The sequence below is a fragment of the Pristis pectinata genome, chromosome 3, assembly GCF_009764475.1.
Source record: "Pristis pectinata isolate sPriPec2 chromosome 3, sPriPec2.1.pri, whole genome shotgun sequence".
Taxonomy (NCBI): domain Eukaryota; kingdom Metazoa; phylum Chordata; class Chondrichthyes; order Rhinopristiformes; family Pristidae; genus Pristis; species Pristis pectinata.
In genome coordinates, this window is record NC_067407.1 from 45,572 (window position 1) to 59,120 (window position 13,549).

The 13,549-nt window shown below is 48.6% G+C and overlaps 1 protein-coding gene across 1 annotated transcript in view; it reads right to left on the reverse strand.

The window, feature by feature from the left end:
* Positions 1-13,549, reverse strand: part of LOC127568331 (guanine nucleotide exchange factor VAV3) — a 165,278-nt gene that overhangs the window by 11,831 nt on the left and 139,898 nt on the right. The window contains exons 21-22 of the mRNA XM_052011949.1: positions 12,557-12,690; positions 6,776-6,841 (exon numbers count right to left, since the gene is read on the reverse strand). Coding sequence (XP_051867909.1) covers positions 6,776-6,841; positions 12,557-12,690 — 200 coding nt within the window. The remainder of the gene's footprint in view (positions 1-6,775; positions 6,842-12,556; positions 12,691-13,549) is intronic.

The window sequence follows — 13,549 nt, forward strand, 5'->3', positions numbered from 1 at the left end:
ACAGCCTATACAGCGGGCAGCATCGGAGCGGGCAGCGGAGTGAGTGGCAGCAGAGTGTTCTGGGCTTTGGCTCAAGGGGCTTCGGCGTGAAGGGGCAAGGAGGGTAAGTAGCTGGTAAGTAGGTAAAGGCAAGGTTTACCTGTTGTTCATTATAGATTTGTAGGTGGGACTAACTAGGGAAAAAAGAAAGGTAGTCAGATGGAGGACATGGTCATATGCTGCAGCTGTTTGATGTGGGAACTCGTGGACCTTGCTGCGGTCCAAGATGGCCACATCTGCAGTAAGTGCTTGAGGCTGGACGAACTTCTGCTCAGAGTTGATGAGCTGGAGTCGCAGCTACAAACACTGCGCAGCATAAGGGAGGGAGAGAGTTATGTAGACACGGTCCATCAGGTGACAGTCACCCCCGTTAGGGTAGGTACATCTGAGGTTCAGGAGGCAGATGGAATGGTGACTGTCAGGGGAGGGAAGAGGAAGAAGAAGTCAGGCAGGCAGACAGAGCAGGGAACCCTGGAGGCTGTTCCCCTCAGTAACAAGTTTTCTGCTGTGGAAGCTGTTGAGGGGGATGACCTGCAGGGGCCTAGCTGCAGTTACCAGGTCTCTGGCACTGGCACTAGTACTGCTGCTCAGAAGGGAAGGGTGGGAAAGAGACATGCGGTAGTGATAGGGGACTCGATAGTCAGGGAAACAGACAGGAGGTTCTGTGGCAGTGAGCATGAATCCCGGATGGTATGTTGCCTCCCAGGTGCCAGGGTCTGGGATGTCACTGATCGGGTCCACAGGATTCTTGAGCGGGAGGGAGAGCAGCCAGAAGTTGTGGTCCATATTGGCACCAACGACATAGGTAGGAAGGGGGATGAGGTCCTGAAGAGTGAGTTCAGGGAGCTAGGCAGAAAATTGAGGAACAGGACCTCAAGGGTAGCGATCTCGGGATTGCTGCCAGTGCCACGCGATAGTGAGGGCAGGAATAGGAGGAGGTGGCAGATAAATGCGTGGCTGAGGAGCTGGTGCAGGAGGGAGGGTTTTAGATTTCTGGATCATTGGGATCTCTTCTCGGGAAGGTGGGACCCGTAGAGAGAGGACGGGTTACACCCGATCCAGAAGGGGGCCAATATCCTTGTGGCTAGGTTTGCTAGGGTGGTTCGGGAGGGTTTAAACTATTTTGTGAGGGGGAAGGGAACTGGAGGAGTAGGTCAGAGGAAGAAGGGAATGAGGAAAAGTTAGATCAAACAGGTAGAGAGGCTTTGGGGAAGGAGAAGCAGAATACAGGCTATGAAAGTAGTAAGGTAGATGGACTGAAGTGTGTTTACTTAAATGCAAGAAGTGTCAGGAATAAGGGGGATGAACTGAGGGCTTGGATAAGTATGGGGGACTATGATATCGTGGCTATTACTGAGACGAGGCTGACGTCAGGAGAGGAGTGGATATTGAATATTCCTGGTTTTCGGTGTTTTAAGAGGGATGGGGAAGGGGGGAGAAGAGGAGGAGGGGTGGCGATACTGGTCAGGGACACTGTTACGGCTGTGGAAAAAATGGATGTTGTAGAAGGATCATCTCTAGAGTCCATATGGGTGGAATTAAGGAAAAAGAAAGGAGCAGTTACTCTACTAGGAGTATTCTATAGGCCCCCCGGTAGCAGTAGAGATATAGAGGAGCAGATTGGCAGGCAGTGTTTGGAGAGAAGCAAAAATAACAGGGTTGTTATAATGGGAGACTTCAACTTCCCAAATATAGACTGGAACCTGCTTAGTGCCAAAGGTTTAGATGGGACGGAATTTGTTAAATGTGTCCAGGAGGGATTCCTGACGCAGTATGTTGACAGGCCGACTAGAGGGAATGCCATGTTAGATCTAGTTTTAGGAAATGAACCGGGACAGGTGAAGGATCTATTGGTGGGTGAGCATTTGGGGGACAGTGACCGTTGCTCTATAACCTTTAAAATTGTCATGGACAGGGACAGGTGCAGATAGGACAAGAGGATTTTCAGTTGGGGAAGGGCGAACTATGAGGCTATAAGGAGAGAACTTGGGAGTGTAAATTGGGATGTCCTTTTTGAAGGAAAATGTACCATGGAGATGTGGTTGATGTTCAGGGATCTTATGCAGGATGTTAGGGATAAATATGTCCCGGTGAGGCAGAGAAGGAATGGCAGGGTGAAGGAACCCTGGGTGACGAGAGAGGTGGAACGACTTGTTAGGGAGAAGAAGGTAGCGTACGTGAGGTATAAGCAGCAAGGTTCAGACAGGGCCCATGAGGAATATAGGGTAGCGAGGAAGGGACTTAAGAAAGGGCTGAGGAGAGCTAGAAGGGGACATGAAAAGGCTTTGGCTAGTAGGGTTAAGGAAAATCCCAAGGCCTTTTTCAAGTATGTGAAGGGTAGGAGGATGGCTAGGGTAAAGGTAGGTCCGATTAAAGACAAAGGTGGGAGAGTTTGCCTGGAGGCGGCGGAAGTGGGAGAAGTTCTCAATGAGCACTTCTCTTCGGTATTCACCAGGGAGAGGGGCTTGATGACGCGAAAGGGAGTGCTGGTAGGGGTAATGTTCTCGAGGTTGTAGATATCAAGAGAGAGGATGTGTTGAAGTTGTTAAATAATATTAAGACAGATAAATCTCCGGGCCCTGACAGGATTTACCCCAGGCTGCTTCGAGAGGCTAGGGAGGAGATTGTTGAACCGCTGGTAAGGATCTTTGAGTCCTCGTTGTCCACGGGGATGGTGCCGGAGGATTGGAGGGTTGCGAATGTTGTCCCCTTGTTCAAAAAAGGTAATAAGGATAGGCCAGGGAACTATAGACCGGTGAGTCTCACGTCTGTGGTGGGTAAGCTGTTAGAAAGGATTCTAAGGGATAGGATTTATGAACACCTAGAGAATCATGGACTGATTAGGGACAGCCAGCATGGCTTTGTGAAGGGAAGATCTTGCCTCACAAGCCTGATAGAGTTCTTTGAGGAGGTGACCAGGAAGATTGATGAGGGCAGTGCAGTGGATGTGGTTTACATGGATTTTAGTAAGGCGTTTGATAAGGTTCCTCATGGTAGGCTTCTTCAGAAGGTCAGAGGCCAAGGGATCCAAGGAAGCTTGGCTGTGTGGATTAGGAATTGGCTTGCATGTAGAAAGCAGAGGGTTGTGGTGGAAGGAGTGCCCTCGGATTGGAAGGCAGTGACTAGTGGTGTCCCGCAGGGATCGGTTCTGGGACCTCTACTTTTTGTGATATTTATAGATGACTTAGATGAGGGGCTGGAGGGCTGGGTTAGTAAGTTTGCGGATGACACTAAGATAGGCGGTGTTGTGGATAGCGTGGAGGGCTGTCGGAGCTTACAGAGGGATATTGATAGGATGCAGAGCTGGGCTGACAAGTGGCAGATGGAGTTCAACCCGGAGAAGTGTGAGGTGGTACACTTTGGAAGGACAAACTCCAGGGCAGAGTACTGGGTGAATGGCAAGGTACTTGGCAGTGTGGAGGAGCAGAGGGATCTGGGGGTTCATATTCACAGTTCATTGAAAGTTGCCTCACAGGTGGAAAGAGCAGTTAAGAAGGCCAATGGGATGTTGGCTTTCATAAGTCGCGGGATTGAGTTTAAGAGCCGCCAGGTGATGATGCAGCTTTACAAAACTCTAGTTAGGCCACACTTAGAATGCTGTGTTCAGTTCTGGTCACCTCATTATAGGAAGGATGTGGAGGCGTTGGAGAGGGTGCAGAGGAGATTTACCAGGATGCTGCCTGGATTAGAGAGTATTGAATATGAGGAGAGGCTTAAGGTGCTAGGGCTTTATTCACTGGAAAGGAGGAGGATGAGAGGAGACATGATAGAGGTATATAAAATACTGAGAGGAATAGATAGAGTAGACAGTCAGCGCCTCCTACCCAGGGCACCAATGCTCAAGATGAGAGGGCATGGCTTTAAGGTTATGGGTGGGGGGTTCAGGGGAGATGTCAGGGGGAGGTTTTTCACCCAGAGAGTGGTTGGTGCATGGAATACACTGCCTGGGGTGGTGGTGGAGGCAGATACATTGAACAGGTTCAAGAGCTTGTTGGATAGGCATATGGAGGAGTGTGGGATGGGGGGATATGCGGGAGGAAGGGGTTAGGTAGTGTGAGGGTGGTTTGATGGACGGCACAACATGGTGGGCTGAAGGGCCTGTTTTGTGCTGTATGGTTCTATGTTTCCATGGTTCTTAAATTATGAGGGGCATAGATAGGGTGAATGCACTCAGTCTTTTTCCAGGGTTGGGGAATCAAGAACTAGAGGGCATAGGTTTAAGGTGAGAGGGGAAAGATTTAATAACAACATGAGGGTTAACCTTTTTACACAAGGGGTGGTATGTATGTGGAATGAGGTGCCAGAGGAAGTGGTTGAGACAGTTAGAATAACATTTAAAAGACAGTTGGACAGGTACATAGATAGGAAAGGTTTAGAAGGATATAGACCAAGTGCTGGCAAATGGGACTAGTTTGGATGGGGCATCTTGGTCAACATGAACCAATTGGGCCGAAGGGTATTTCCCTGCCTTAAAGCTCTTTGAACTCCAGCACTGGGCACACACCTGGAATACCAGGAGCATGCTGGTATCCACACCTGGAACACCAGGAGCGCTCTGGGATCCACACCTGGAACACCGGGAGCTCTCTGGGATCCACACCTGGAACACCACGAGCTCTCTGGGACTCACACCTGGAACACCACGAGTTCTCTCAGATCCACACCTAGAACACCAGGAGTGCTCTGGGTTCCACACCTGGAATACCAGGAGTGCTCTGGGATCCACACCTGAAACAACAGGAGTGCTCTGGGACTCACACCTGGAACACCAGGAGTTCTCTGGGATCCACACCTGGAACACCAGGAGTGCTCTGGGATCCACACCTGGAACAACAGGAGTGCTCTGGGACTCATACCTGGAACACCAGAAGCTCTCTGGGACCCACGCCCGGAACACCAGGAGCACTCTGGGACTCACACCTGGAACACCAGGAGTTCTCTGGGACTCATACCTGGAACACCAGAAGCTCTCTGGGATCCACACCTAGAACACCAGGAGCTCTCTGGGACCCACATTTGTGGCAGAAGATTTACCAGAATGTTAATTGGGGGGACATACTCCCCTTTAGTTGCATACATTGACCCAGTCAGCCTGAGTCCCAGCTGGTGCTGCCGCACAGCTCCAGAGATCCGCGTTCAACCCGAACTTCTGATGTTGTCTGCATGGAGTTTGGATGTTCTCCTAATGATGAAGGATAGTGCCAGAGCATGGTGACACGTTGCAAGCTGCTCTCTGCAGATCTACTCATTTACCATGTGGGTTTCCTCTGGGTTTCTCCCACATCCCAAAGATGTGCGGGGTTGGTGGTTTAATTGGCCACTGTAAATTATCCCTAGAGTGGTAGTGAACTTGGGGAGCATTTGATGAGGACGTAGACTGACAGTGAGATTTGTGTAAGTGGAGACACAAGAGGCTGCAGACGCTGGAATCTGGAGCAACAAACAATCTGCTGGAGGAACTCAATGGGTCGAGCAGCATCTGCGGGAAGAAAGGAATTGTCGATGTTTCAGGTCGAAACCTTGCATCAGGACTGAGAGTGGAGAAGCGAGATGGCTGGTATAAGGGGAGGTGCGAGAAAGGATTCTGAGGTGACTGGTGGACTGAGGAGGGATGTAACATGACAGGCAGGTGGTGCCAGGTAGGGTAGGGGAGGAGAGGTGGACTTGGAAAACAGTGGGAGATGGAGGCAGACAGAGAGAGGGAAAAGGGAAAAGCAGATGGGGCGAGGTGGTGGGAGGGAAGGGTGAAGGTGGGAGACGGCTGCTAGAGGGAGAGAAGCAGGAACACAAAGGGCTGCCAGTGCTGGACTCTAATACGTAAAGGAGGTGAGAATGGGACCATTGGGGGAGAGGTGAACGGCAGATGGAACCAAATGGGGGGTGGGCGGGGGGAACGTGTGTGAAGTGAGCGGCTGGAACCCGGGCAGGAACAAAGATGAGTGAAAGGGGGCTCGAAGTGTGTGGGAAAGGGAACAAAAATGGGAGGACTGGAGGGGGGGTGGGTAAAACAGTGTAAAATTATACTTAATGGTGGGCAGAGGCTCGGTGGGCTGAAGGGCGTATATTGGTGCAGCACCATCAGGGTGACCAGGTTGCTGAGACAGTGAAATGGCAGGAAATTGAACAAAAGGAAGACCACTTCCTGGAACTCACTAACTGCTGGATACCTAACCTACTGCAGAGAACGGAGGGATATGGACCTTGTGTAGACAGAAGGGATTAGTTTAGTTAGCTGTTTAATTACTAGGTTAATTAGTCTGGCACAACATCGTGCGCCGAAGGGCCTGTTCCTGTGCTGTACTGTTCTGTGTTCTATGCTCTATCACGGGAACAACCTTCCCCACCATCGAGGACATCTTCAAGAGGCGGTGCCTCAAGAAGGCAACATCCAGCACTGAGGACCCTCAACATCCGTGACATGCCCTCTTCTCATTACTACCATCAGGGAGGAAGTTCAGGAGCCTGAAGACCCACACTCAATGATTTAGAAACAGCTTCTTCCCCTCCACCATCAGATACCTGAGCAGTCCATGAACCCGACAAAACTGCCTCATTATTCCTTTTTGTCGCACTATTTATTTTGTAATTTATAGGATCTTTTATGTCTTTGCATTGTACTGCAGCCGCAAGACAACAAATTTCACATCAAATAAGTCATTAATAATAAACCTGATTCTGATTCTATGTTCTATGTTTTACTTTGAGTGGAAGAAAAGAATGGGTTGGTTTTACTCACACAGGGCAAGGGCTTGACGCAGTCTCGGGGGAAGAAGCCCTCTTCCCTCGTTGTCAGATTTCGACCCTTCAACAGAAACAGAGTGAGCGTTACATCACAGCCAGGCAGTGCCCCCACTCAGCCCCAAGGGATGGCCCAGAGTCCTTAGGTGCAGCCAATCTGTACACAGCAAGATCCCAAACACAGGAAAGTGACCAGTTGGGATGAATGAGTGATCCCGGGGAGGGGCAGCAGTGAGGCTCACCAGATCTTCTTCAGACCACAGGCCAGGAAACTTCCCCTCCCACCTGAGATCCCACAGCTCTTACATAGAGTTATATAGCATGGAAACAGGCCCTTTGCCAACCAAGGTGCCTACCTGACTTGGTCACATTTGGCCCATATCTCTCTAAACCTTTCCTATCCATGAAACTGTTCAAATGTAATTGTACCTGCCGCTACCATTTCCTCTGGCAGCTTGTTCCATATACCCACCACCCTCTGTGTGAAAAAGTTACCCCTTTGAATCTTTCCCCTCTCACCTTAAACCTATGCCCTCCAGTTCTAGACCCCCTACCCTGGGGAAAAGTCACCTTATCTATGCGTTTCATGATTTTTATATACCTCGGCCCAACCAGTCCATGCTGACCATGGTGCCCACCCAGCTAGTCCCAATTTCCTGCGTTCAGCCCATAACCCTCCAAGCCCCGCCCCTCCATGTACCTGTCCAAGTGCTTCTTAAATGATACTGTTGTACCTGCCTCACCCACGTCCTCTGGCACCTTGTTCCATACACTCACCACCCTCTGTGTGAAAAAGTTGGCCCTCAGATCCCTTTTAAATCTTTCCCCTCTCACCCTAAACCTATGCCGCTTAATATTGGACTCCCCCCCCCCCCCCCTCCGGGGAAAAGTCTGTTACCATCCACCTTATCTGTGCCTCTCATGATTTTAAACACTTCTATAAAGTGTTTAAAAGGAATAAAGAACTAGCGTGGCCAACCTCTGCTGATTACTCAGGCCTTCTAGTCCTGGCAACATCCTCGTAAATCTCCTCTGCACCCTTTCCAGTTTAACCACGTCTTTCCTATAATGACACTAAATTGAGTGGAGAAGCAAATTGTGCAGAGGATGTGGAGAGTCTGCAGAGATATAGATTGGTTAAGTGAGTGGGCAAGAGTCTGGCAGATGGAGTATAATGTTGGCAAATGTGAGGTCATCCACTTGGGAAGGAAAAATAGAAGATCAGATTATTATTTAAATGGTGAAAGATTGAAGCATGCTTTTGCGCAGAGGGACTTGGGAGTGCTTGTGCATGAATCGCAAAAGGTTGGTTTGCAGGTGCAACAGGTTATCAAGAAGGCAAATGGAATGTTGGCCTTCATTGCTGGAGGGATTGAATTTAAGAGCAGAGAGGTTATGCTGTAACTGTACAGGGTACTAGTGAGGTTGCACCTGGAGTACTGCGTGCAGTTCTGGTCTCCTTACTTGAGGAAAGATATACTGGCTTTAGAGGTGATGCAGAGGCGGTTCACCAGGTTGATTCCGGAGATGAGGGGGTTAGCCTGTGAGGAAAGATTGTGTTGCCGAGGACTATACTCACTGAAATTCAGAAGAATGAGAGGGGATCTTATAGAAACATATAAAATTATGAAAGGGATAGATAAGATTGAGGCAGGAGCGCAGAAGAATGAGGGGAGATTTGTAGAGGTTTACAAAATTATGAGGGGTATGGACAGAGCAAATGCGAGCAGGCTCTTTCCACCTAGATTAGGAGAGATAAGTACGAGAGGACATGGCTTTCGGGTGAAAGGGGAAAGGTTTAGGGGGAACATCAAGGGGAACTTCTTCACTCAGAGAGTGGTGGGAGTGTGGAACAAGCTGCCGCCTTACGTGGTAAATGCGGGCTCACTCTTAAGTTTTAAGAATAAATTGGATAGATGCATGGATGGGAAAGGTATTGGTATTGGTATTGGTTTATTATTGTCACTTGTACCGAGGTACAGTGAAAAGCTTGTCTTACAAACTGATCGTACAGGTCAATTCATTACACAGTGCAGTTACAATGAGTCAGTACAGAGTGCATTGATATAGTACAGATAAAAACAATAACAGTACAGAGTAAAGTGTCACAGCTACAGAGAAAGTGCAGTGCAATAAGGTGCAAGGTCACAACAAGGTAGATCGTGAGGTCAGAGTCCATCTCATTGTATAGGGGAACTGTTCAATAGTCTTATCACAGTGAGGTAGAAGCTGTCCTTAAGTCTGGTGGTACGTGCCCTCAGGCTCCTGTATCTTCTACCCGACGGAAGAGTAGAGAAGAGAGAATGTCCCAGGTGGGTGGGGTCTTTGATTACAAAGGTCACAACAAGGTAGATCATGAGGTCATAGTCCATCTCATTGTATAAGGGAACCGTTCAATAGTCTTATCACAGTGGGGTAGAAGCTGTCCTTAAGTTTGGTGGTACGTGTCCTCAGGCTCCTGTATCTTCTACCTGATAGAAGAGGAGAGAAAAGAGAATGTCCCGGGTGGGTGGGGTCTTTGATTATGCTGGCTGCTTCACCAAGACAGCGAGAGGTAAAGACAAGAGTCCAAGGAGGGGAGGCTGGTGTCCGTAATGTGCTGGGCTGTGTCCACAACTCTCTGCAGTTTCTTGCGGTCCTGCGCAGAGCAGTTGCCGTACCAAGCCATGATACATCCAGATAGGATGCTTTCTATGGTGCATCTGTAAAAGTTGGTGAGAGTCAAAGGGGACAAACCAAATTTCTTTAGCCTCCTGAGGAAGTAGAGGCGCTGGTGAGCTTTCTTGGTCATGGCTTCTACGTGATTTGACCAGGACAGGCTGTTGGTGATGGTGGTCTGGAGGGTTATGGACTTAGTGCAGGTCAATGGGACTAGTGGAATAGGGTTTCGGCACAGACTAGAAGGGCCAAATGGCCTGTTTTCTGTGCTGTAGTGTTCTATGGTTCTAGGAAGGTTGTTTCCATTGGTAGGTGAGACTAGAACTAGGGGACATGGCCTCAAGGTTCGGGGGAGTACATTTAGGGCAGAGATGAGAAGGAACTGCTTTTCCCAGAGAGTAGTGAATCTATGAAATTCTCTGCCCAGGGAAGCAGTAGAGGCTACCTCATTTAATACATTTAAGACACAGTTAGATAGATTTTTGCATAGTAGGGGAATTAAGGTTTATGGGGAAAAGGCAGGTAGGTGGATCTGAGTCCATGGTCAGATCAGCAATGATCTTACTGAATGGCAGAGCAAGCTTGATGGTCCAGATAGCCTACTCCTGCTCCTATTTAGAACATAGAACAATTACAGCACAATTCAGGCCTTTTGGCCCGCAAAGCTGTGCCGAACATGTCCCTACCCTAGAAATTACTAGGCTTACCCATAGCCCTCTATTTTACTCAATAGGATGACCAGAACTGTACACAGTACTCCAAGTGCAACCTCACCAACAACTTATAGAACTGCAACATTATATTCCAACTCCTGTACACAGTGCCCTAATTGATGAAGGCCAGCATGCTAAATGCCTTTTTCACCACCCTGTCTGCCTGTGACGCTGCTTTCAATGAACTATGCACTTGTACTCCTCAGTCCCTCTGTTCCATTACACTCCTAGTGCCCCACCATTCATACTATGCTGGTTTGATTTTCCAAAATGACTCACTTCATACAATCGGTGTTGCCACTCCTCGGCCCTCTTCCCTAACTGATCAAGGTCCCCCAGTAATTTACGATAACCTTCTTCACTATCAATAACACCTCCTACTTTCGAGTCATCTACAAACTTACTGATCAAGCCTTGTACATTCGCATCTAAATCATTTATATAAATAATGAATGACAAGGGTCCCAACATAGACACCTGCAACATTCCACTAGTCACTGGACTCATTCTGGGAAACAATCTTCAACCACGACCCTCTGCTTCCTACCTCCAAGTCAACTTTGAATCAGTCTAACTAGCTCTGTCTGGATTCTATGGGACCTAACCTTCCACTGTTCCCTGCTGCAGGTATCTAATCTGAAAAACAACCCTCCACTGTCATTCTCTCTCTCTTCCATCAAGCCATTTTTGTAACCAATAGGCTCGCTCACCCTGGATCCCATACAATCTAACCTTCCAGGCCAGTCGACCACGTAGGATCTTCTCAACACTTTGCTAAAGTTCACGTGGACAATGTCTACCATACTGCCCTTGTCAATCATCTTGGTCACCTCTTTAAAAACCTCAATCCAACTTGTGAGACACAATTTCTCATGCATAAAGCTATGTTGACTATTAGTCCTTGCCTTTCCAAACACAGATAGATCCTGCCTCTCAGAATCCCTTCAGGTAACTTTCTCACCACTTATATTAGGCTCACCAGCCTGTAGTTCCCTGACTTGTCCTTGCAGTCCTCCTTAAATAAAGGCACAACATTAGCTACCCTCCAGTCTTCAGATACCTCACCTGTAACTAAGGAAGATAAAAAAAATCTCTGCTAGGGCCCCAGCAATTTCTACCCTTCCCGCCCATAACATACAAGGATACACTTGGTCAGGCCCCAAGAATTTATCCACCTCTATGTGCCTCAACACTGACAGCATTTCCTCCTTCGTAATGTTTCTATGTTTCAGGACATCTCAATTATCTTTTCCAATTCCCTAACTTCCATAACTTTTTGCACAGAAAATAGAGACGAGAAGCATTCATTCAAGACCTCACCCATCTTCTGTAGCTCCACACACAGAGGAACATACTCTGCTGATCCAAAATTAGTCACCTAATGGTCAGTGAAGAAGATTGTCTAAGATTACAACAGGATTAGTAGTCCAAAGAATGGCAGATGGAATTTAACTTGAACAGTGCGAAGTGACGCACTTTGGGAAGTTAAACCAGGGCAGGACAACACAGTGAATGACAAGGCCCTGGAGAGTGTGGCAGAACAGAGAGACCAAGGGGTACAAGTACATTGTTCCCTGAAACAGGAGACACGGGTAGACAAGGTGGTGGAAAAGGCATATGGTGTGCTTGCTTCAACAGATGGGGCATTGAGTACAAGAGTTTGGATGTCATGCTGCAGCTGTACATGGAGTTGGTGAGTCAATACATGGAATACCATGTACTGTTCTGGTTACCATTCTATAGGAAGGATGTGATTAAGCTAGAGAAAGTGCAGAAAAGATTCAGAAGGATGTTGTCAGGACTTGAGGGCTTGAGTTATTTGGAGAGACAATGACTCTATGTACTCCTATATCCCTTATACTCCTGAAGGGATTGACTTGATCTCAGTGCCTATACCTGACTATGCCTTCTTTTTCCTGAAATTGAGGAAAGGCACCTTCAATAGTACGGCTCTTCCTCAGTACTGCCCCTCCTACAGTATGACACAGTACCGCCCTTCCAACAGTGCAGTGTTCCCTCACCACCGCCCCCCCACAGTGTAACCCTCCCTCACCACCACCACCCCCAACAGTGCGGCAATCCCGCACCACCGCCCCCCCCCCCACAGTGTAACCCTCCGTCACCACCACCACCCCTCCCACAGTGCTGCAATCCCTCACCACCACCCCCCCCCCCACAGTGCGGCACTTCCTCACCACTGCCCCTCCCACAGTGCGGCAGTCCCTCACCACCACCCCTCCCACAGTGTGATGTTCCCTCAGTACTGCCACAGGACTGAGGCCAGGATATTTGGAGTGAGCCTCAGGCAGTGTTGCACCCAGGGAGCAGATTGTTCCTGGGGGCGACCCTGCATTGGCAGTGCTGGGAGGGGCTGCTCCATTTAGATGTGTTGAACTGTTTCCTCATACCTTCCACCAGATAGAATGTGCCTCAGCACCGTGAACCTCGATAACATCTCCCTGCTGAATGGTCAGCGCTGGACCGGTGTGGGGTGGCTGCGGTGTTCCTTCATAGCACCTGGTCACCTGCATTCTTGGCAGTCCTGAAGGGGGAGAAGCAAGTCCGGGCAGTCATTACCAATCTGTCCTGTTTCCAACCTGTCAGCTGTCTGTCTTCATCCCCCAGCCAAGCCAGTGAATGTCCAAATCACTGGCAGCCACAGGACATTGTACTTCTCTGCACTCACTGTCTATGGACTTTATCCCAACCCATTCAAGAGAGTTCCAGATCATCTGTGGATTTACAGTGTGGCTGCAGCATACTGACAGTTGTCAAGAACAATATTTATTTGTATTTGGAAAGGCAGGAACGGATTAGGAAGAGTCAGCTAGCCCCTGTGTGTGGGAAATCATGTCTCACATATTTGACATAATGAATGGCAGGGTCCTGGGGAGTGTTGTTGAACAGAGAGATTTTGTGGGTACAAGCACATAGTTCCCTTAAGTTTCAACATAGATTGACGGGTGGTGAAGAAGGTGTAAAGCACACTTGTTATCATCAGCCATGGCATTGCGTAGAGTCACAGAACAATACAGCATGGATACAGGCTCTTTGGCCCAGTAAGTCCACGCTGACCACAGCGTCCACCCAATTCATCCCAATTTCCTGCATTCGGTCCATATCCTTCTAAGCCCTGCCCACCATGTACCTATCCAAGAGGTTCTTAGATGATATTATTGTACCTGCCTCAACCACTTCCTCTGGCAGCTCGTTCCATATACCCACCACCCTCTGGGTAAAAAGGTTGCCCTTCAGGTCCCTTTTAAGTCTTTCCCATCTCACTTTAAACCTATGCCCCCCAGTTTTGGACTCCCCTACCCTGGAGAAAAGACTGTTACCATCCACCTTATCTATGCCTCATAATTTTAAAAATTTCTATAAGGTCGCCCTTCATTCTCCTA